We start from the raw sequence: 23957 nt of genomic DNA, 5'->3' as shown, positions 1-23957 counted from the left end.
ACATGCGCGTTGCTCATTTCTTCTTTGGCGCCGTTGTGGAAGGTTCTCTCCATTTCAGCTCTCTCGATCCGCTCCTCTTCAGATGAGTCGGTCTCTGGCTCGGTTTTTGGGGCTTTGGTGATGGCGACGGTTCTTCTCTTTCTCTTGTGTGCGCTGGCACTCGATTCTGTCTGCGGTGTAGGACGGAATCGGCATGGCTCTCTGGGCTCGGGTGTCGTCGTTTTCGAAGTCTGGATGGGAGCGTGCAGGTCTTGAGTTGTCGGTTTGATTTCTTGCTTCTTCGTTGATGTCTTGGAAATTTTCAATCTTGGCCCAAAAGCAGCAAAAAGCGTTTTCATTGCTGACTTTACTTGAGACTTTGTTAAATCGTCTTCACTTTCTGATTTTGGTTCATCTGAAGAGTTTGAGACTTCTTTTTCACTTTCTTCGTCTGATAGCGTTTTTCGCGCCAGAAATTTTGAACTGAGCGTTTTGATTGGCTCTGCTTCACTCTCTTTTGAAGTTCGTTGAAACCAAGATGGCTGCCATTCAAAATTTCGCGCGAGGTCACATCTTTTCTTTTTTACAACTATTTTCTCAGTAGTCATTTCACTCACAGTTTTTTGATCTTTGGGTTTTTCTTTAATGACGTTTTTCTCTCTCGCTGCTCCGCTGTTCCTCAGCATCTCTTGGAGGTCCGCGATGAGGCTTTCATCATTCTTTTGGCTTTTTAGTATCTTTAATATCTCTGACCTGAGTTCGTTATTTTCTATCTCAATTTCTTCCTGGTCGTTATTTTCACTCATCAGTTCTTCTTCTTCAGTGGTGTATTCTTCGGATTCTCTCGAAATTGCATTAGTGGATTCGTTGATCATCTCTTGATCAGTTTCTATTTCTTTGCTGTAGGCCCTGGTGTTGGGCCTATCTTTCTTGGACATTTTTAATTACTTATTGAGTCAACAAACCATCCTCTGCTACCAGCTTGTTGCAATATTTTTAGGATCAGACTCAATAAAGATAATAGAAGTTAGAGATTTAAATATATTTCTCTTTAATCATAATAGGCATTCTATATTCGCTGAATATTCAAGATAGAAGCGAGGAAAATGGGGAGGATGGCTCCTTATATATACAAGGGGTGGAGCCAGGAATGGGAGTGGTAAATTATGAATACATTAAAGTCCAAAGAATAAGTTAACCCCTGATGTTCCATATATACATTATTTACACATTAGAGAATAAGGCATTTACATCTGACACTATTCCATTCCATTCCAAAATTCTATTCTATTCTATTCTATTCTAGTCTAGTCTAGTCTAGTCTAGTCTAGTCTAGTCTAGTCTAGTCTAGTCTGAGCTGAAGAATGTCAAATCTGGAAGTGGTTAAGGAGCGTTCGCAAAGACTACATTTCCCAGAAGACCTCGGATCCGAGCGCGGGGGCGTGGCCACCGAGGCTGGGCTCGTGCGTTGAGCAGCAGCAGCTGCTGTTGTTGCAACTCGCGCCCTCCTTGGCTCTTGCTGCCCGAGGACCAGGTGTTCTATATATATCTATCAATAAGGGAGAAAAATCCCTTTGCCCTTTTCCCGGGACCAACCAGAGCTGCCCGCTGGAGGCTTTGCAACCATGCCAGGCGGGTTTCTGTCCCTCCAGCAGCAGTCTAGGTTGCTTGGCAGTCTAGGGAGGCTGTGGAAGGAGTGGGGCGGGCGCCCCATCGCTGGCCAGGCGGGTGGGAGGCAAGGGGACGGGGCCAGGTTCCCCTTGGGCAAAGCTGCCAGCCGGTGGGTGTTTGCACAGGGCATCCGGAGCTGGGCTGCAGCTGCCCCCTTGGCTATGGCTGCTAAGGTGGATTTGACCACGTCCACTGACTGGAAGGAGGCTAAATGTAAGTGAGAAGGGCAGAGTGCGTGGTTGTGAGTGTGTATTTGTGTGTGTGTGTGTGTGTCTTTGCAAGTCCTTGCCCTGGCTGCGTCTCCTTCCAGTTTCTACCTGCAATTAGCACATGTATGATTAAAAATGCATTCCTTTTACTATAAGTTTTGGGCAAAATCCCCAACAAAAATATTTCTGGTTGGAAGTCAGTGTGCTGCTTTATCATTTATTTATTTATTGGTTCAATTTATATTTATTTATTTATTTATTTATTATATTTCTATACTGCCTTTCTCCCGTAGGACTCAAGGCGGTGTACAGTCAAGAAAAATATAGACACACAAACATCATAAAATTGCTAATTAAAATTGTTACTTAGTTTCCTTCCTTCTCTGGAGACTCAGGGCGGCTTACAATGCGTTAAGCAATAGCCTTCATACTTTTGTATATACCTGCTTAGTAGGGCTTTTGGCCCACCCCCAAGCGGTGTTCTTTTTTTTATACAAAGTCAGCTTATTGCCCCCACAAACTGGGTTCTCATTTTACCTACCTCAAAAGGATGGAAGGCTGAGTCAACCTTGAGCCTGGTGAGATTTGAACTTGCAGTAATTGCAGGCAGCTGGTGTTATTTAACAGCACTTTAGTCTGCTGCGCCACCATCTTTTCCAACCAACCTTTGTATTTTTATCCAATTTATTATTATTTTTTTGCTTCTAGACATGTCCACCACATATGACCCAAGTGTCTGGTGGCATTTCCAACATTTAGCAGATTTATTCTTCTTAGTCATGGAAAAGCAAGCTTCTGTCCCATTTTTTATTAAATTTCCACACTGCCCACCTCACCTAAGTGACTCTAGGCGGTTTACATATAAAAACTGTTAAAAAGAAACATAGTTAAAACAAAAATGTTAACTTTTAACCTAAGGATTAAAAAAAGAGACACAGTTAAAATAAATGTTTATTTTTTTTAATAATCTGCCAGTTCTTCTTAGTCATGGAAAAGCAAGCTTCTGCTCCGTTTTTTATTAAATTTGCACACTGCCCACTAAGTGACTCTAGTAGGCGGGTTTACATATAAAAACTGTTAAAAGAAACATAGTTAAAACAAAGATGTTAACTTTTAACCTAAGGATTAAAAAAAAAAGAGACACAGTTAAGATAAATGTTTATTTTTAACAGAACTGTAAAGAAGGACATGGTTACATGTTTATTTTTTTAACACAACAGTAGAAAGAGACATGGTTACATGTTTATTTTTAACTTAAAGATAAAAAGAGACATGGTTAAAATGTTTATTTTTAAACATAAGGGTTAAAAAAAATAGCCGTTAAGTCAGTTTCTTCACTGTTGTTGTAACTTAATGGTCCCGAAATGGGTGTAAGTCTTAGGCCTGTAGTTAAATTTCTGTTTAATGTTTGTGCCTGTGCTTTATGAAGTTTGTAAGCCACCCAAAGTTACTGAGGTGAGAGAATCGCTTTTAGAGACAGATGGGCAAGTGTATTAAATTAAATTTAATCAAATAAATAAAAAGAGGCTGCCATTTGCAATGAGCAGGCAATGGAATGCTCAGGGCCTCGGTTGCCTAGCAACCGGCCTGGGCCTGGTTCCTCTCCTGGACTAGGCCTGCCATCTATCCTTTGAGAAAATGGCCTCTTTGAAAGACCATTTTTGTGCTTTTTTTTGCTGGCAAAAAGCTGGGGTTTTCAAAAAAAACAAACCTTGAAAGGGTTTGAGGACCAGTAGTTGAAAGGGAGCCCAGCCTCTGAAGGGCTTTGGGAGATGGCTGGCCTAAGAAAATAGGCCCCTCTCCAAGGCTGGTTTTGCTCCCCAAAAGGAGAGTCATTTCTGAGCTGATTGGGGACTCGGGAATGGCCTGTATGTCCCTGGCTCTGGGTTGGGATATTCCTGGGGAGGCCTGGAAGCGGTTTGGTGCCCAAGGTTGGTATTAAGGAAGGGGTTTCCTTGGGAATAAATTTCCAATTTCTGAGAAGAGTTGATTAGTCCAGTGGGCAACACACTGCAATGTGTCATGTATCACCGAGCAAGTTAATTCCTCAGTTTTTGCACATCCATGTTGCAAAAAACCTCTGCTTAGGTTAGCATAAGTATTATTCCCTTATTTAATACCTCCTCATTCCTGCAACTTGTGTGTGTTGTGTTGTACTGGCTGTGCAAGGGGTATTATTATATCTTTCTTTCTTTCTTTCTTTCTTTCTTTCTTTCTTTCTTTCTTTCTTTCTTTCTTTTTCTCCTTTCTTTCCCCTCTCTCCTTCCTTCCTTCCCTTCCTTCCTTTCTCTCTCTCTTTCTTTCTTTCTTTCTTTTTCTCCTTCCTTCCTCCCTTCCTCCTTTCTTTCTTTTGTTCATTTTCTCCTTTCTATCCCCTCTCTCCCTCCCTCCTTTCTTTCTTTCTTTTTTCTCCTTTCTTTTCCCTCCCTCCCTCCCACCCTCCCTCCCTTCTTTCTTTCCTTCCTTCCTCCCTCCCTCCCTCCCTTCTTTCTTTTTTTCTTTTCTCTGTCTTTCTTTCCTTCCTTCCTTCCTTCCTTTGTTCCTCCCTCCCTCCCTCCCTTCTTTCCTTCTTTCCTTCCTTCCTTCCTTCTTATTAAATTTATTGACAGCTCATCCTACACAAGCTACCTCTGGGCAGTTTACAATATTAAGAAGATAAAATTCTACAGAACCTATACACAATAGGAGCTAAATAATAAAATAGATAATACACAATCCTAACTGGTTTTTTTTTAATTTATAGGTAACTATAACGTGAACTTCATAGTATAAAAACTATATAGGGTATTCTTTACTTCATAGGTAACTCAAGGAGGTGATATATAATATTCCTTTTTCCTTTTATTTTCCCCATAATAGTCCTGTGAGGTAGGAGGGACTGACCCAAAGTCACCAGCTGACTTTCATGGTTAAGGTGAGACTAGAACTCACCGCCACCCACTTTCTAGGCTGGCACCTTAACCACTACACCAAACTGGCTCTAGCTGCCATTGGTAGTCCTCATTCGGTGATTGCCTTGTTTAATTCACACTTACAATGGCGGTCACAAAATAACTTTGCGACCAGGGCCTTGCATGGACAACCTTGCCAGGTCTGTCGAGAAACAGAATTGTGGTTTCACATAGCAACTGATTTGCTCAATGACCGAGTTGCTGCTTCCACTAGACAAGAACTACCTGGCCTCAAATATGTTCAGTTGTAGATTTTAGCTACTCCAAAAGCAAAATTTTTCACCAACCAGCTCTTCTAGGTACTGAAAACATTTTCTTTTGGAGTTGCAATACAATCGCTTAAAAGTGATTCTTTTCTAACTGGTACACAGTAAATTATTGCAGTGTTGTGGCCCGTCAGCGGCCTGTGCAGTTAGTAGCTGATTCCAATAGCTAGGAGGCTGGTGTGGTGCTGCGCCAGCAGCCTGTGCAGCTGGCGCTTGAGTCAGACAATGAGGAGGCTGGAGAAGATATGGTGCCAGAGGCGGGGATTCAGCCAGGGCCTTCAGAACCTCCAAAAGCTCCCATAAGTGAAGAGGAAGAAGAGGAGGAGCCTCTTCTTGATGCACGAGCGTGCAGAGCTGTTAAAAGGCAGAAGTGGCTCCTCAGGAGGAGGTCTCCTCGAGAGTAAGGCTTGAGGCTAATTGGCCACTCCCCTAGCCTATTTAAGGAAGGACGATGACTGATGCAATTTGCAGGAAACAACTTCGTTCATATTTCTTCGCATCTTGATTCCAGAAACATTTGATTGGCTCTTGCTTCTCTCTTGTCAGTTTTCCTGCAAATTGCTTCTGGGCATTCTGCCAACCACAATAAGATTACGGTTATCTGAAATACTGTGCCTCAGAATTGAGTTATTATTCTTTGGATTCTTGTCGGCTGTTAATGAAGTTAAATTAACAGCTCTTGTTCAGAAAAGACTGATTTAAATTGTACTTGTGTTAGAACAACTACTGAGAAAGCTCATAAGCTTAATTAGTAAACTAAGGTTTGTACGGACTTTGTGTGTGCTGCGTTCTTTGGGGTCCATAGCTGGGGCAGAACATGCAGATTCCCTTGAATCCCCCCCGAATTTGAATCACTAACCATTCTTTTCTTTCTCCCCTGCTTTATCTTCCCGTTCAGCATTTCTGAAAGGACTAAACAACAAACAGCGTCGTGCACATTACTTCACCAAAGATTTCGTCAAACTGAAGCAGATCCCCACATGGAAAGAAATGGCCAAAAGTGAGTCTTTTTTTTTTTTTTTTTAAAAAGCTGTTTTAAAATCAATGACAGAGAAATATCTTCATTCCCCCCATCATCATCATAATCATCATCATCATCATCTTCATCTCTTCCCCCCTTTCACGCCAGGCGCTCGGATCCAGCAACCCGAAGAAACCAATTACCCCAAGGATAATAATCTGAACGGGAAAATCTCCCTTTTCCGAGGAGACATTACCAAGTTGGAGGTTGACGCGATCGTCAATGCTGGTGAGTAAACGGTGGACTTTGACTTTGTAAGGGGGCTGATCATGTCAGATGTGATTTTTGCATTCCTCATTTGGGTTTAAGAACGGAAGAAAAGGAGCGGGCATGCTCTTGGCCAGGGGTCTCCAAACTTCGCAAGTTTAAGACTTGTGGACTTCAATTCCCAGAATTGGTCCACAAGTCTTAAAGATGCCAAGTTTTGAGACCTGCTCTTGGCAAGATCAAAATTTGCAATTTCTGCAGTCCAAACTTTGCAGTGTTTTTAAGCTAACTACTATCATAGGGATGGGGAAAAAGCTAAAAGAATTATGTCAAATTAGTGGATACATGTGTATGGTGTGCATATGTACAGTAGATGTCGCAGGAAATAACTTTACAGTGTCTTGAAGTAGTTAGATCTCTGTTTCCCAACCTTAGCAATTTTAAGATGTATGAACTTCAATCCCAGAATTCTCTCATCAATGACTGGGGAATTCTGGGAGTTGAAGTTCACTCAGTTGGAAATTGCTGTGGTTGGGAATTGGTGAATTACACAACGGCCGAAGAGGTCAAAATCTGCCTGCTTGAAAATGCATATATGCACAATAGAAACTTTTGAAGCTTTTGGAAGACAGAATATCTATAGAAAAGAAGCTAAGAGGACAAAGAAGTGGGGGAAAATGCAGTCATAAATAACAGGGAAAAAATACATGTGATTGTATTGTCTCCTTCCCAAAGTTAATAAATAAACGACCAATTTTGAATGCTTCTATTCTTCGGAATTGGATGGTCAAACCAAAAGGTAAGTGACCAGGTTTTTTTTTAATTCAGTGTGGTGGATTGGTTTGTATTTTTTAAATTTTTTTAACAAAGGTATTTTAAAAATTGATCTATCACTTTCGTGCTTCAGACTCTTTAAAAAACAGATTTGCTGTGCTGGTTGTATGGCTTAAAATTTGGGTGATTGGCATCGAAGGTCGAGGTGCAATAAGGTTTCCGTGAAACTTGGAAGTTCTGAAAAACTTTTACAAATGGCTCTTGCTGGGATTATGGCAAAACTAATTTTTCTCCATCTGGAGGAGTACCGCCTTGTTTGAGTGAGTGAGTCAGAAGTTCTTTTGCTTCTGTCAGTATTTTGGAAATCGACAATGAAACAAGCACTGCAGTATGTGCCCGTAGGGGCATTTCTTTAAAATGAGTGCCGCGTATACGGATTGCCAGTATCTAGCCCATATGAAGAACAGAGGGGGAGAGACGGAAAAATAATTGGTTCTATTATTGCCCCAAGAGTATTTCTCTCTGACATTTTCTGAAAGAAGCAGTTGTCAAAGCATTTGCGACTGCCTTGTTTAGTGGCCATTTGCGGCCACAACCGTGAGGGAAAAAAGTAACTTTGCAGCCAGGCCTCACATTTACGACCTTTGCATGTCTGCAAAGCAAAAGAAAATGGAAGGAAGATTTGCAAACACAGTTGTGGTTTCACTTAACGACCATTTTTACAGGTTGCTGATGCCAATAGTGCTCGCTTAAACACAGACCGCCTGTATTCTGTAGCATTTGCAATGTAAGATTTGAGGAAAGGGAGGAAAATTATGGCTGTTTTAAGTTGGGAAAAAAACCCCATGCTTAGTTCTTATCAGTCTCGGGTTTTACAACTGAGAGACGATCTGATTTTTAATTTCGTGAAGTGTTAATACCACTTTATAATGCCTTGGTAAGGCCACACTTGGAATATTGCATTCAGTTTTGGTCGCCACGATGTAAAAAAGATGTTGAGACTCTAGAAAGAGTGCAGAGAAGAGCAACAAAGATGATTAGAGGACTGGAGGCTAAAACATGAAGAACGGTTGCAGGAACTGGGTATGTCTAGTTTAATGAAGAAAAGGACTAGGGGAGACAGGATAGCAGTCTTCCAATATCTCAGGGGCTGCCCCAAAGAAGAGGGAGTCAAGCTATTCTCCAAATCACCTGAAGGCAGGAGAAGAAGCAATGGGTAGAACTAAGGAGAAATTTCCTGATAGTTAGAACAATTAATAAGTGGAACAACTTGCCTGCAGAAGTTGTGAATGCCCCAAAACTGGAAATTTTTAAGAAGATGTTGGATAACCATTTGTCTGAAGCGGTGTAGGGTTTCCTGCCTGGGCAGAGGGTTGGACTAGAAGACCTCCAAGGTCCCTTCCAACTCTGTTATTCTATTCTATTCTATTCTATTCTATTCTATTCTATTCTATTCTATTCTATTCTATTCTATTCTATTCTATTCTATTCTATTCTGCCCAAAATACCGTTGACTCAGCAAAGACCTGGTGCCGTTGCTCGCCGCGAACACTGGGGGCCGCCAAAGAATCAGAATTCAGGATTTGATTCCGGTTTGAATTTCGCCATAGCAAATAAATCAGCAGGTTTTTATTAGCGTTGTTTATAAGTCTTTGCTAACGAGTTTGTGTTTTTTGGGGGGGGGCGGGTGCTTCATCACTCTTTCCTTGTACATCATAATGTCCGTATGTCCTTAATTCATAGGTACAGTTGAATGTAAATTAAGGTTACCCGACAATCCAATTTTATTTCCTAGCTGTGAAAAAAAAAAAAAAAAAACTAACAGCAGCAGTGATGTTTCCTTTCCTTGCTTTGATGCAATCCAATTTGTAGGTTTGCAGGAGATTCGTCAAGCAGGGTGGTCTGTGGCAGCTTAACCAAGCAAGCAGGGTGTTTATTTCCTTTTGACCTTGTCTCCGTGACAGAAACCTAACACAATCATGGTCTCAAAGCTCTTACAGACACCAGATGTGTGGTTAACACCTCCCGGGGCGCCAGCATATGCAGCCGGCAAGGCATCGATATACTTCAATATTATACATTTTAAAAATTGTAAATAATATTTTTGTTTCTACTGTATTGATGATTTAAAAAAAAAACAAAACACCATACAGGCGAGCCATTGGAAAGTTTTGTGCACGGGTTTTGGACAGAATAAATCCTGTGAGCATACACAGGGTCGTCCTCGGCTTACGACCACAACTGAGCAAAAAAATGTCTGTTGCTAAGCAAGACATTTGTTAAGTGGGGTTTTTTTGTCCCATTTTACGAACTTTCTTTCTGCAGTTAAGTGGCTCGCTGCAGTTCTTATAAATATGAGTCAGTTGTCCAGCATCCCGAATGTTGATCCCATGACTCTGGGGATGCTGCCAATGGTCGTAAGTGTGAGTATATGCACCAAAGACAAATTGCTTTTTGTGTCCAATCACACTTGGCCAATAAAAAAATTCTATTCTATTCCAACAGCTAAAAGTCCCTTTTTTTCCAAAGCAGTAACTTTGAATAATGAACTGTTATAAGTCGAGGACTACCTGTACAATGTCAAAATTATATCGCAGGTGGCAAGATTTTGTCTGTGTGTTTTTAATCTGCCGATCGAAATGTCTCCTTGATAAGTTTCCATCTGTGGCTTCCTTTTACTGTCCTCCGATGCTTTGGAGAATCGGCGGAGCCCCCTCTTGCATCCCCTCTCAACTACCAGAAGAGTGCTAGCATGTCCCCCCCTAATCCTTCTCTTCCTTAGACTGGACATACCTAGCTCCCTCAATTCTTCATTGATGGTTTAGCCTCCAGATTGCGAGACCTGGACTGGAATTCTGCTGGGTTCTTCTCCTTCCATCCCCTGGCATCTTTTCTGTTGGGTCACCTGAGTAGCTTTCAACCTGATGTGGTCCTTGTAGGATCAGCCACCTCTTTTCTCTTCTCTTCTCTTCTCTTCATTTCTCTTCCTATTTCTATTTCTCTTCCATTCTCTATTCTATTCCATTCCGTTCCAGTTCCAGTTCCAGTTCCAATTCCAATTCCAATTCCAATTCCAATTCCAATTCCAATTCCAATTCCAATTCCAGTTCTTTTCTATTCCTCTCCTCTCCTCTCCTCTCCTCTCCTCTCCTCTCCTCTCCTCTTCTCTTCTTATTTCTATTTCTCTTCCATTCTCTGTTCCATTCCATTCCATTTTCTATTCCATTCCATTCTAATTCTAATTCTAATTCTAATTCTAATTCTAATTCTAATTCTAATTCTAATTCTAATTCTAATTCTAATTCTAATTCTAATTCTTTTCTATTCTAATTCTCTCCTCTCCTCTCCTCTCCTCTCCTCTCCTCTCCTCTTCTCTTCTCATTTCTCTTCCTATTTCTATTTCTCTTCCATTCTCTGTTCCATTCCATTCCATTCCATTCCATTCTAATTCTAATTCTTTTCTATTCTAATTCTCTTCTCTTCTCTTCTCATTTCTCTTCCTATTTCTATTTCTCTTCCATTCTCTGTTCCATTCCATTCCATTCCATTTTCTATTCCATTCCATTCTAATTCTAATTCTAATTCTAATTCTTTTCTATTCTAATTCTCTCCTCTCCTCTCCTCTCCTCTCCTCTCCTCTCCTCTCCTCTTCTCTTCTCTTCTTGTAAATTGTAAATTCTACTCTATTTCATTCCATTTTCTCTTCTCTTCTCTTCTCTTCTCTTCTCTTCTCTTCTCTTCTCTTCTCTTCTCTCCTCTCCTCTCCTCTCCTCTCCTCTCCTCTCCTCTCCTCTCCTCTCCTCTCCCTCTTCTCTCTCTCCCTGCCTCTCTCTCTCTCTCTCAGAGTTAAGGCGCTGTGGGGGACTGGCTGGTGGGAAGATTGGCGTTGTGTTTTCCCAGCTGGGTGTTTTATTGGAGAGATGGATGGATTGAGTGCCTGCGTTACTTTGGCATTACCAATCGCCGGGCACGGTTATCAGCCCGCCAAATGAGGGAGGCAAAAGCTCCAGGCAGCTATTAGAGTGGCAAATTGTCAACGCAAATCGACGCATCTGTCACTCCAGCGGTCCAATTGCTGGCGGACGTTAGCCGCCAGTGGAGCTGCAACACAATCCGAGCTGCTACTTAGGAAGCCCAGGGTGGGCTGGCCTTGTTTGGTTGTGCTGACCCCTCTTCCCAGCAGCCGGCCTCACACTTAAAAAAAGGCTACGGCACGTCTCTTTAGAAGGAGAACTTCTCCACGGGGCTCGCGCATCGCCCTAAAACAACCCTGCTTTGTTTACCGCTGGTCAGTTGGCAAAGCTGTAGTCAGCAGGATTCGCAGAATTGGCTGAGCAGTGAGCATTTGGTGGGCAGCTTCCCCTGGATTTCTTTTGGGATGGAGCCACCTGTAACTATAGTGGCTGAAAACTGGAAGACTGCTTTCCTGCATTTGGCAAAATGGAACTATGGCAATACATTGGCTTTATGGAAGGAAGGAAGGAAGGAAGGAGAAAGGGGGAGAGAGAGAACAAAAAGAAAGAAAGGAAAAAGAAAGAAAAAGAAAGAAAGAGAAAAGGGGGACAGAAGGGGGGAAGGATTAGAAGGAAGGGGAAGGAAAGGGAAGGAAGGAGAAAGGGAGAGAAAGAAAAAGAAAGGAAAAAGAAAAAGAAAAAAGAAAGAAGGACAGAAGGGAGGGAAGGATTAGAGGAAAGGGGAAGGAAAAGGAAGGAAGGAAAAGGGGAGAGAAGGGAGGGAGGCAAGGAAGGATTAGAGGGGAAGGGATGGGTGGATGGATGGAAGGAAGGAAGGAAGAAGGAAGGAGATTAGTAGAACAATAAAGAAAAATCTGGGTTTTGAAAAAGAATTTTGTAATCTCATTGCTCAGTAATTTCCATGGAGATCTGTTTGTTTTTATTATTGCCTGCTATTATTATTATTAATAATAATAATAATAATATAATAATAATAATAATAATATATAACTTCTTCTTCTTCTTCTTCTTCTTCTTCTTCTTCTTCTTCTTCTTCTTATTATTATTATTATTATTATTATTATTATTATTATTATTCAAGGTGCCAATCATACAAAATACTCCTTCCTCCTCCTATTTTCCCCACAACTACAGCCTCGTGAGGTAGGTTCGGCTGAGAGGGAGGGACTGCCCCAAAGTCAGCCAGCTGGCTTTCATGCCTAAGGCGGGACTAGAACTCATCATCTCCTGGTGATTAACTCAAGGGTCACCCAGCCGATTTCCTTGCCTAAGTGGGGCTAGAACTCCCTATCCCCTGGTCTCTAGCCTGGCGCCTTCATTACCAGACCAAACTGGTACTCCCCTCAAACTTATTTCCTCTTTGTTCTCCACCTCCTCTTTTCAATCCCATTTTCCATTTTGTGTGTGTGTGTGTGTGGGGGGGGCTATCACCCAAATCCGGAATTCCCCATCCCGACCCCCGACAGGCAAAGCCCAAAAGCGGAGAAGTCGATTCTGCCTCCATGGCTTTTGGTGCAATTCCACCGGTCCAGGACTGACAGAATGAAATAGCGCTTAATTACCTGACATTAATTAACTGCATAATTAATCGCAGGGCCTGATTAACCTCCAGAATTCGTCCCAGGGATGTCCCTGCGATACGGTCGCTGAAGCGGCAAGGCAATTGGCCAACTCCGTGGAGACGAGGAGTAAGGTCTCCGGTAGCTAATGCAGTTATTCTTAGAAGCCAAAAAAAAAAAAAGAACACTGTTTGGAGGAAGAGTTTGAGACTTTCACTGCTGTTACTGCTGCGGAAGAAATCACGTCACATCTCTGATGCGCCCCTTCCTTGCCGGCTGCTGCATCAGCCAAAAAAAAAAAAAAAAGGGGGGGGGAGGATCTTAGGCAAGAGGAGAGATGCCAACCATCTTTTGCTGAGGTCCATCCTCCCGTTCAGTCCCCAAAAGATTGAATAGCACTCGAGTTGATTTCCCCAAGGCTAAAGAAATCCTCTCGGTTGCCTTAGGATAGCCAGTTTAGTCTAAGGATAAAAACCAGGAGGCCGTAAGTTCTAGTCCAGACTTAGGCATGAACGCTGGCTGGGTGACTTTGGGCCAATCACCAGGAGATGGTGAGTTCTAGTCCCACTTTAGGCATGAAAGCCAGCTGGGTAACTTTGGGCCAATCAGCAGGAGATGGTGAGTTCTAGTCCCACCTTAGGCATGAAAGCCGCCTGGGTGACTTTGGGACAATCACCAGGAGACAGTGAGTTCTAGTCCGGCTTTAGGCATAAAAGCTAGCTGGGAGACTTTGGGCCAATCACCAGGAGACGGTGAGTTCTAGTCCCACCTTAGGCATGAAAGCTGGATGGGTGACTTTGGACCAATCACCAGGAGACGGTGAGTTCTAGTCCCACTTTAGGCATAAAAGCCAGCTGGGAGACTTTGGGCCAATCACCAGGAGACGATGAGTTCTAGTCCCACTTTAGGCATGAAAGCTGGATGGGTGATTTTGGGCCCATCACCAGGAGACGGTGAGTTCTAGTCCCACTTTAGGCATAAAAGCCAGCTGGGAGACTTTGGGCCAATCACCAGGAGACGGTGAGTTCTAGTCCCACCTTAGGCATGAAAGTTGGATGGGTGACTTTGGACCAATCACCAGGAGACAGTGAGTTCTAGTCCGGCTTTAGGCATGAAAGCTGGATGGGTGATTTTGGGCCCATCACCAGGAGACGGTGAGTTCTAGTCCCACTTTAGGCATGAAAGCCAGCTGGGAAACTTTGGGCCAATCACCAGGAGACGGTGAGTTCTAGTCCCACTTTAGGCATGAAAGCTGGATGGGTGACTTTGGGCCAATCACCAGGAGACTATAAGTTCTAGTCCCACTTTAGGCATGAAAGCCGCCTGGGTGACTTTGGGCCAATCACCAGGAGATGGTGAGTTCTAGTCCCACCTTAGGCATGAAAGCTGGATGGGTGACTTTGGACCAATCACCAGGAGACGGTGAGTTCTAGTCCCACTTTAGGCATGAAAGCCAACTGGGAAACTTTGGGCCAATCACCAGGAGACGGTGAGTTCTAGTCCCACTTTAGGCATGAAAGCCGGATGGGTGATTTTGGGCCCATCACCAGGAGACGGTGAGTTCTAGTCCCACTTTAGGCATAAAAGCCAGCTGGGAGACTTTGGGCCAATCAGCAGGAGACGGTGAGTTCTAGTCCCAATTTAGGCATGAAAGCTGGCTGGGTGACTTTGAGCCAATCACCAGGAGGTAGTGAGTTCTAGTCCCACTTTAGCTGTTGGGTGATTTTGGGCCAATCCTTCTCTCTCGGCCCAACTCACCTATAGTTGTGAAGAAAATAGGAAGAGGAAGATGTTCACCACCTTAAGTTACTTGCAAAAAGCAATAAAGGGACACAAATTATATCTATCTATCTATCTATCTATCTATCTATCTATCTATCTATCTATCTATCTATCTATCTCCTTCTTCCCCATAGCTTTCTTCAAAGAGAACTTCTGCAATGGCCATAAACGGCCCTTTTTTAGAGCAATAAGTGTGAGTTATTCCTTCTTTCTTTTTTCTCCCCCTCTCCCTTCCCCTCTCCCCACCCCCCTCTTGTCTCTTTCCACCTTTGGACTATAAAAATCGCCATAAAAATAGAGATTTGCAGCAGGCGTCCGCCAGGCTTAAATGGGGATCGCTTCCCCAATCAGATGGCTCTTGTCTCAGCTCCCTTTTATGGTTGCTGCCAGGCGATATTTCACAGGGAGGTTGGAAGTGCATTAAGCAACCCTTGCAAGGCAGGTTTTGGGGGAGATGGAGGAGGGCAGGCCCTGCTAATGGGGATTTGGAAGTATTGTTTATGTTTATGTTTTATTAAATTTGTATACCGCCCTTCTCCCGAAGGACTCGGCGGTGAACAGCCAAAATTAAAATACATACAATAGAAAAATTAAAATAAATTAAAACAGAATTAAATCAGTTTGGCTTCCCTAAATTTTTTAAAACCCTTTACCCATAAAAGAGCCCATTAAAATTTTAAGCCAGCCCGGCTTGCTGGAATAAGAAAGTCTTCAATGCTCGGCGGAAAGTACGGCGGTCCGGGATCAGTCGTATTCCTGGGGGTAACTCGTTCCAGAGGGCAGGTGCCCCCACAGAGAAGCCTCTCCCCCTGGGGATTGTCACTCGACGACCATGCAGTTACCAAGGTCATGTCAATAGCAATAGTATTGCTATAAGTGTATAATATAGACTTATATACCGCTTCACAGTGCTTTACAGCCCTCTCTAAGCGGTTTACAGAGTCAGCCTCTTGCTCCCCAACAATCTGGGTCCTCATTTTACCCACCTCGGAAGGACAGAAGGCTGAGTCAACCTTGAGCCAGTCAAGATCGAACTTCTGGCAGTGGGCAGAGTTAGCCTGCAATGCTGCATTCTAACCACTAGGAAGAGGAAGGAAGGAAGGAAGGAAAGGAAGGAAGGAAGGAAGGAAGGAAGGAAGGAAGGAAGGAAACCGGAAGGAAGGAGGGAAGGAATCACCGTGAGTGAGCTGGGCAGTCCTATAAATCTTCTTAATAAATAAATATAATTTTGCAAGATTTCTGGGGACCTCCAAGTCATGTATCTGGGGGGCCACAGGCAACCTGGAGGCCTGGTGGAAGCTTTAGCTATACCAGCATATTAACTCCTCGGCCCCCCAGGCTCATTCCACACACTTTTTTTCCCCCACAAGGAATGTCTCTGATGTGAATTTAACTTAATGTCTCCCTCTTGTTCCTCGCTGGGTGTTTTGGGGGGGCTTCCCTGAGGCAAAGAAATAAGTGATAGCCTCGCTCCCCTGAATCAAGGCCTGCTGTTCCCTAAGGCGAGAGGAATTATTTTGACCCCTGGGGCAGAAAAATCCGACCGATGGCAATGAAAAATGCAGCAGTCGCGCATTAAGTGAATATCTGCTGATAACCCTCTTTCTGGGCTGCCCAAATCTATTATGGTTTTTTGAGATAGCTAGCTACCTCATTAGGGGACGCGGTGGCTCGGTGGCTAAGACGCTGAGCTTGTCGATCAAAAGGTCGGCAGCTCAACGGTTCGAATCCCAAGTGCAGCGTAACAGGGTGAGCTCCCGTGACTTGTCCCAGCTTCTGCCAAGGTAGCAGTTTGAAAGCACGTTAAAAAAAAAATGCAAGTAGAAAAACAGGGACCACCTTTGGTGGGAAGGGAACAGCGTTTTCCGTGTGCCTTTGGCATTGAGTCATGCCGGCCACATGACCACGGAGACGTCTTCGGACAGTGCTGGCTCTTCGGCTTTGAAATGGAGATGAGCACCGACCCCTAGAGTCGGGAATGACTGGCACGTATGTGCGAGGGGAACCTTTACCTTTTAGCTACCACATTGTACAGTAGTTGGCAAGATTTCTCTGGTGTAGCTTGTACCGTCCAGCCCTTTTCCTCTCTTACCATCGATGTTTCTTCTCCTAGTTTTTTCTGTCTTTCATTTTTAGCCCTTTGTTTATTTTATTTATTGCATTTGCTCTAGCTGGGGGCCGGGCAGTATATTTTAGAGGCCATGGTGGAGAAGATTAGCATCTGAACAATAGATTGCTCAGGTGGTCCTGGACTTGTGACCACAATTGAGCCCAAAATTTATGTTGTTAAGTGAGACATTTGTTAATAGCAATAGCACTTAGATTTATATACCGCTTCATAGTGCTTTACAGCCCTCTCTAAGCGGTTTACGAGTCAGTCTCTTGCTCCCCAACAATCTGGGTCCTCATTTTACCGACCTCAGAAGGACGTGAGTCAACCTTGAGCCAGGTAGGATCGAACTCCTGACAGTGAGCAGTGAGTTAGCCTGCAATGCTGCATTCTAGCCACTGGGAGGGAGGGAAGGAAGGAAGGAAGGAAGGAAGGAAGGAAGGAAGGAAGGAAGGAAGGAAGGAAGGGCGGGCAATACCAATAGCACTTAGACTTATATCCCACTGCACGGTGCTTTTACAGCCCTCTCTAAGTGGTTTACAGAGTCGGCCTCTTGCCCCCAACAATCCGGGTCCTCATTTTACCCACCTCGGAAGAACGGGAGACTGAGTCAACCTTGAGCCTGGTGAGATTCGATCTGCCAAACTGCTGGCAGCCGGTGATCAGCAGACGTAGCCTGCAGTACTGCATTGTAACCACTGCGCCACCGCAGCTCATAAGTGAGTTTTGCCCCATTGTACGTCCTTTCTCGCCACCGTTGTTAAGTGAACCGCTGCAGCTGTTAAGTCACACGGTTGTTGAGTGAATCTGGCTTCTCCGTGGACTTTGCTTGTCAGAAGATCTCCCAAAAGGAGATCATGTGACCCCTTGACATGACTGCGACCGTCACAACTATGAGTCACTTCCCAAAGTGCCCTGAATTTTGATCACGTGACCCTGGGGGATGCTGCACAGGTCGTAAGTTACGACGAAAGTCCCTTTTTTCCTCTTGTTGTTGGCCAATAAACGAATGGTTGTAAGTTGAGGACTACCAGTACACAGAATAGATGATCTTAAGGTGCCCAGAACCTGACTGATAACGGGACTTGGTTGGTAGGTAAATAACCAGTTCCTTGAATTGCACCCAGAAAAATATGGATAACCAACAAGGCTCCTGTAATAATGCAGGATAATGTATAATGTCATAATTGGGGGGTTTTCTCCTCCCTTTACAATTGGGCAGCTGATTCGGGAGCAGCTGTACTCTGAATCCGCTCGTCCCTTTGAATGCTTAGTTTATTTTGCATTATATTTTTATAGGATTAGTACACTGCCTAGGGGGACTGGCTTCGTTGGCCAGCCTGGAAACGTAGCCGATAAATAAGAATCTTCTGATCGTAGCTGGACTGGAGCCTCAAAATCTGGTGTTTCCTTGTATTTATCCATTTAGTTCCCCCAGAGAATGCAATGACACCTGATCGGGTTTGTGGAAAGATTTCAAGCAGATATTGGAAGACTTTTAAAAAGCAGGACTGCTTCTTTTTTTTCCCCCCTCCCAAAAAATCCCATCCGTTTGGAAGCTTTGTGTAACCTGTTTTATTTATCTTTATCTCTTCAGTTTATACGACTGCCTGTTCGCCAAGTGGCTCTGGGCACCTAACAACACACAACAGCAGTTTAAACACGCACCCCCTAATCAAAATCCAATACAGTCGCATACAGTAAATATATATATATATATATATACCCACCCTAACACTAATAGCGTTGAGCCCAGTAATTCGCACAAGATTAATCGATGTGTACCAACACCTCGCCCAAGGGGCCAAAGAAATATATTCAGCCAGCTTGGGGAAGTTTTTTTCTCTACTTTTCCACGGTTTAACCTTAATTTTGCTCCCCTTCTTACCATGAATGCCCGGGTTATAATAATAATAATAAAAAAGGACTCCGTTTGTGTGTGTGTGAACTGTAATATTTGTATTTTTATATCTATCTATCTATCTATCTATCTATCGTATTTAGAATTATATGTATTATGTTTGTATTATTTGTATGCAATATATATATATATATATATATATATATATATATATATATATATATATATATATATATATAGTATAATAGGCAGAGATCTCTGTAATGGTAGTTTAATACTCTGACAATGTCAGCAGATGGGGCTGATGAAAGCTTAGTAAAATAAAATTTTAATTCTTTTAAAACTTTAAAATCTTAAGTTTTGGAGTTCGCAGTATGTCTGTTTCTTTTTTTACTAATATACCTGAAACTCGTATTTTTAGAATAGTTTGTTTTATATATATATATATATATAAAATAAGACATCCACTGATAATAAGCCCAATCAGGCTTTTGAGTGCATGCGCTAAAATAAGCCTCTCCCCCAAAATATTTAAATGCAGAGCTGGAAATCAGGTAAGATGGCAAGAGGAGCCCCGTCTTGCTCCACGCGCCCCAAAATAATAAGACCTCCCCGAAAATAAGACTAAGCCCTTATTTCGGGGTTCAAAAAATATAAGACAGGGTCTTATTTTCGGGGAAACACTGAATGAATGAATGAATGAATGAATGAATGAATGAATGAATGAATGAATGAATGCCTGGCCCCTTGTAATTATGGCAAGGCGGGTACCCCTTTGTGTTAGAACTCATCTTCCCTCTTCTGGCATCCAAACCAAATTCGGAGCATGTCCCCCCCTTTGCTCGGCTGCAGAGCCAAGTTTGATTAATGGCCTGTGGGCCTGTGTGCCCGCGTTTTGGCCGCGAGAGTGAATTCCGCAGTGGTTTTGTCCAAGGCAATTTTCCTCCTGCTAACAGAGACGAAGCTTAAGATGCTTTGCAGAGCAGCTTTGCAGGGAGGGGTCTTGGCAGGAGGGAGGGCATAGAGGATCTGCCTGCATCTAGAATAACAGAGTTGGAAGGGACCTTGTAGGTCATCTAGTCCAACCCCTTGCCCAAGCAGGAGACCCTGCCTACACCATTTCTGACCGATGGCACTCCAGTCTCTTCTTGAAAGCCTCCAGGGATGAAGCTCCCACAACTTCCAAAGGCAACTTCTCTTCCATGGGTTGATTGTTCTCACTGTCAGAAAATGTCTCCTTATTTCCAGGTTGAATCTCTCCTTGGTCAGTTTCCATCCATTGTTCCTTGTCTGGCCTTCAGGTGCTTTGGAAAATAGCTCGACCCCCTTCCTCCTCTCTGGGGCAACCCCTCAAATATTGGAAGATGCTCTCCTGTCTCCCCTGGTCCTCCTCTTCACTAGACTAGCCAGGCCCACAATTGAGGGAAGGCCTTTTTTTTCCAGCTGCTTTTCCCCCCACTCCCTTTTTTTTTTTTTTAAACCAATAAGCTTCCTTATGCCGGATATCGTCCGAGGCAGGCACCATATGCAAAGAGCAGCGGGGATCCCTCACTATCCCTGCCCTGGGCTGCCAGCAAATGTGTCAGGCCTGCTCTGGCAGTGCTAAACGGAGCCACGCCTGACAGCTGTTTTAGCAGGGTGCGAACCCCACTTAGCAAGTCTTGATTTGCAGCTGGTGGCTGTAGCTGCCTTTGCCCACCGCAGGCAGCCTCCTGGCCATAAAGAGACAGTGCGACGATGCCAGTATCGCCAATTGGGGGGGAGGTGTTAAGGCAAGGGCACAGGAATTGTCCCCCTCCAGATGTGATATGTCTAGTTTAATGAAAAGAAGGACTAGGGGAGACAGGATAGCAGTGTTCCAATATCTCAGGGGCTGCCACAAAGAAGAGGGAGTCAAGCTATTCTCCAAAGCACCTCAACATAGGACAAGAAGCAATGGGTGGAACTAATCAAGGAGAGAAGAAAATTAGAACTAAGGAGAAATTTCCTGACTGTTAGAACAATCAATTTTTCTCCCCTTTCTTTTAAATTTTTAAATTGAAATTTTAATTTGTTTTAAATTATTGGGATTTTTAATTGTCTTGGGCTAAATTATTTAATTTGGTTTTAATTATGTTTCTAACTTTTGTATTTATGTATTTTATTTTGTGCCTGTTCACCGCCCTGAGTCCTTCGGGAGTAGGGTGGTATATAAATTTAATAAAACAAACAATAAAACAAACAAAACAATCATTGGAACAACTTTTTTTTTTTTTAATTTGATTTATATGCCGCCCTTCTCCGGAGACTCAGGGCGGCTTACAATGCGCTAAGCAATAGCCTTCATCCTTTTGTATATTTATACAAAGTCAGCTTATTGCCCCCACAAACTGGGTCCTCATTTAACCTACCTTAGAAAGGATGGAAGGCTGAGTCAACCTTGAGCCTTGGAGAGATTCGAACCAGCAGTAAATTGCAGACAGCTGGTGTTAATCACAATGCTATCAGTCTGCTGAGCCACCAGGCCCAGAACTTACCTCCAGAAGTTGTGGATGCTCCAACACTGGAAGTTTTGAAGAAGATGTTGGATAACCATTTGTCTGAAGTGGGTGTAGGGTTTCCTGCCTAAGCAGAGGGTTCACTAGAAGACCTCCAAGGTCCCTTCCAACTCTGTTATTCTATTCTGAGCTCCAGATAGATTTGACTAGAATTCATCCTGCTTGGGAGCAATGGGTGGGTGGGTGCGAATCTTCTGGGCTTCTCAGCCAAAGATGCAGATGTTTGGAAAGTCGGAACACCCTGAGAAAATTGCTTCCTGGTTTCCCTAGCCAGCTGTGCTTTTAAGATATGTGGACCTCAACTCCCAGAATTCCCCAGCTAGCATGCTTTAAGATGGATGGACTTCAACCCCCAGAATTCCCCAGCTTTAAAATCTGTGGACTTCAGCTCCCAGATTTCCCCACCAGACATGGCACGATGTGTTATTTTATTAGGTGCTCTTGATTTAAAACGATGAAAATCTCTGGTTCTGGTTGATCTGTTTCATGTTTCCAGTGTTTGGGCTTTTAGGATTGATCGTGACTTTCTTTTTCTTTTTTTTTAAAGCGAAACAGCTCCATGTAAGCCCTCTCCCTTTTAAGAAACACTTTGCTATTTTGAAAATCTGTCACCTTTTTGGCAAATTTGGCGCAGCGCTGGCCGAAGCGGCACATAAACTTCACCCTTGATCTGTGCTGAATGCTCAGCCATATGCTCGACATATGGCTGGTGTCCTCCATGGAGTTCGGGCTGGTTTGTAGGCTGTGCACTCTTCATATTTTAGCAGGGGTCTGAAAGGAAGCCAGGATTTGGGCATTTTTTAAAAAGAAAGTGGGAGACCAGAGGCGATTTAAATATACAGGGACTCCTCTTCACCCCGTAGAGATCTATGGCTTATATCCAGTGGATACTATGGCTTATACCCAGTGGTGAAATGTAAAATTTGTTACTACCTGTTGCGTGGGCGTGGCTTGGTGGTGGTGGGAGTAATGTGACTGGGTGGGTGTGGCCAACTTTTATTTTTAACTTTTAAAAGCATTTTTTTTTCTACAAAAAATCCCTGGAGGATTTTAAGAAAAATTGGACTGTCATTTGTTAGAAATAGTATAGTACCGTGATGGCGAACCCACAGGTGGCACATGGAGCCAAATCTGTGATCACACGAGCGTTGCTCTACCTCAGCTCCAGCGTGCATGGGTGTGCCGGCCAGCTGATTTTCGGGTCTTCCAGTCCCACCGGGAGTCAGAAAATGAGCCGTTTCCGGCCTCCGGAAGGCCTTTGGGAGGGGTGGGGAAGGCAGTTTTCGCCCTCCCCAGGCTCCAAGGAAGCCTCTGGAGCTTGGGAGGGCGAAAAAACGGGTCCACTGGGCCATTGTGTGCCAAAAGCAGGGGTCGCGCAAGGGATCACGCATGCATGTGAGGGGAGCGGAGCGCATTGAATTATGGGTATGGGCACGCGCACGTATGACCCCCGCTTTTGGCACGGGACGGCAAAAAGTTTACTGGTATAAGGATTTCTCCTGCTTTGAGCAGGAGGTTGGACTAGCAGACCTCCAAGGTCCCTTCCAGCCAGCGGTGAGTTTCGCATTATGTTACTACCGGTTCGTCGTATATGGGCACACTCGCTCGCGATTTCTGCAACCGGTTCCGGTGAACCGGTCCGAACCGGCTGAATACCACCTCTGCTTCCAGCTTTATTCTGACACTTTTCACTCCCAGAATTCCCCAGCCAGCTGGGAGTTGTAGTCCGTCCACCCCTCTTCAAGTTCCCAAGGTTGAGAAACACCCCCCCCACCCCATCCCCCCACCCCCCCGGTTGCCAGAGGACACAATCTCACCTTTCCGTCTTACTCCCAGCCTCTGCCTCTGCCTGCCTCCATCTGGGTCAGGCCGTCAGATGTTTTAGCAGCATCGGTTAACTACCGATGTTTTCTGCTCCCTGAGCAGAGCACGAATTAGGCTGTTAAGAAGATGCGCTTTGCCATCCATTTGGGGGCCGTGGGAGGCCCAGGAGCATTTTTTTTTTCCAGCTGTGCCTCGGTGTGTGATGAGTCTGTCTTCTCTCGGAGCTGGCATTCTGGGTTATTAATAGAGCCAGGCCCTCCTGACTGCCTTTCCTTCTCTTGTTAAATCAGAAGTCCAAACCTTAACTCAGGAAGGCATGTTTTTTTTTGTGTGTGTGTGTGTATTCTCTAAATCCAGTGCACACACACACACACTCAATCGGTACATTTTCCTTCTTGCCTATTCTTGACCTCTTCCCAAATTAATATCCATCTTTTCTACCTCCCTCCCTCCCTCGCTCACTCTCCTCCTCGACCCCCAATTTTCCGTCCTTGGGTTTTATTTTTAAGATTTAAAAATAAAGGAGAAGGCGCCTGATCCCTCCCTCCCAACCCTTGGAAGGGTTGATGTAGGTCAATAAATGTGGGCTTAGAGAAGAAATAAAAGCGGCGTTTATAAAAAGCAAATGGCAAGATGCCCTCAGGCAAGGGGGAAAAAAAACGGTAAAAAGACGGAAGAAAAGAGAGACTGAGGTTTTGATGGATTTGGGGGGGGAGTTGGCCAGGATTTGGCCTGGCGTGAAAACAAGGTGCAATGATGCGTTTGGTGTTAAACTGCAATGCTACATGAGGCTTTAGAACAAGCTGCAATGTTGCATTGGGCATTAGAACAAGCTGCAATGTTGCATTGGGTGTTAAAACACAATGGAATGTTGCATTGGGCGTTAAAACATGATGGAATGTTGCATTGGGCGTTAAAAGACGATGCAGTGTTGCATTGGGCGTTAAAAGACGATGCAGTGTTGCATTGGGTGTTAAAACAGGATGCAGTGTTGCATTGGGCGTTAGAACAAGCTGCAACATTGCATTGGGCGTTAAAACAAAATGGAATGTTGCATTGGGCGTTAGAACAAGCTGCAATGCTGCATTGGGTGTTAGAACAAGCTGCAACGTTGCATTGGGCATTAGAACAAGCTGCAACGTTGCATTGGGCTTCGAACAAGCTGCGTTGTTGCATGAGGTATGTGCATGTGGTCAAACACGCCTACTAACTCGGCTGTTGCATAACACACT

The 23957-nt window shown here is 44.0% G+C and overlaps 1 protein-coding gene across 3 annotated transcripts in view; it reads left to right on the top strand.

Annotated features, from left to right (window-relative positions):
• Positions 1 to 1503: 1503 nt before the first annotated feature.
• MACROD1 (mono-ADP ribosylhydrolase 1) overlaps positions 1504 to 23957 on the top strand; it is a 251221-nt gene continuing 228767 nt past the window's right edge. The window contains exons 1-3 of one of the 3 annotated variants that reach the window (XM_070950325.1): positions 1504 to 1863; positions 5975 to 6076; positions 6206 to 6325. In XM_070950325.1, coding sequence (XP_070806426.1) covers positions 1605 to 1863; positions 5975 to 6076; positions 6206 to 6325 — 481 coding nt within the window. In that variant the 5' untranslated portion in view covers positions 1504 to 1604. The remainder of the gene's footprint in view (positions 1864 to 5974; positions 6077 to 6205; positions 6326 to 23957) is intronic. The other 2 variants (XM_070950323.1, XM_070950324.1) reach the window with 2 other exon arrangements.

The sequence above is a fragment of the Pituophis catenifer genome, unplaced genomic scaffold (assembly GCF_029215685.1).
Source record: "Pituophis catenifer annectens isolate HBS135680 unplaced genomic scaffold, rPitCat1.0.hap2 SCAF_10, whole genome shotgun sequence".
Classification (NCBI taxonomy): domain Eukaryota; kingdom Metazoa; phylum Chordata; class Lepidosauria; order Squamata; family Colubridae; genus Pituophis; species Pituophis catenifer.
The sequence above is the reverse complement of the archived record's forward strand: the minus strand, read 5'-3'. Positions and strand labels throughout refer to the sequence as shown.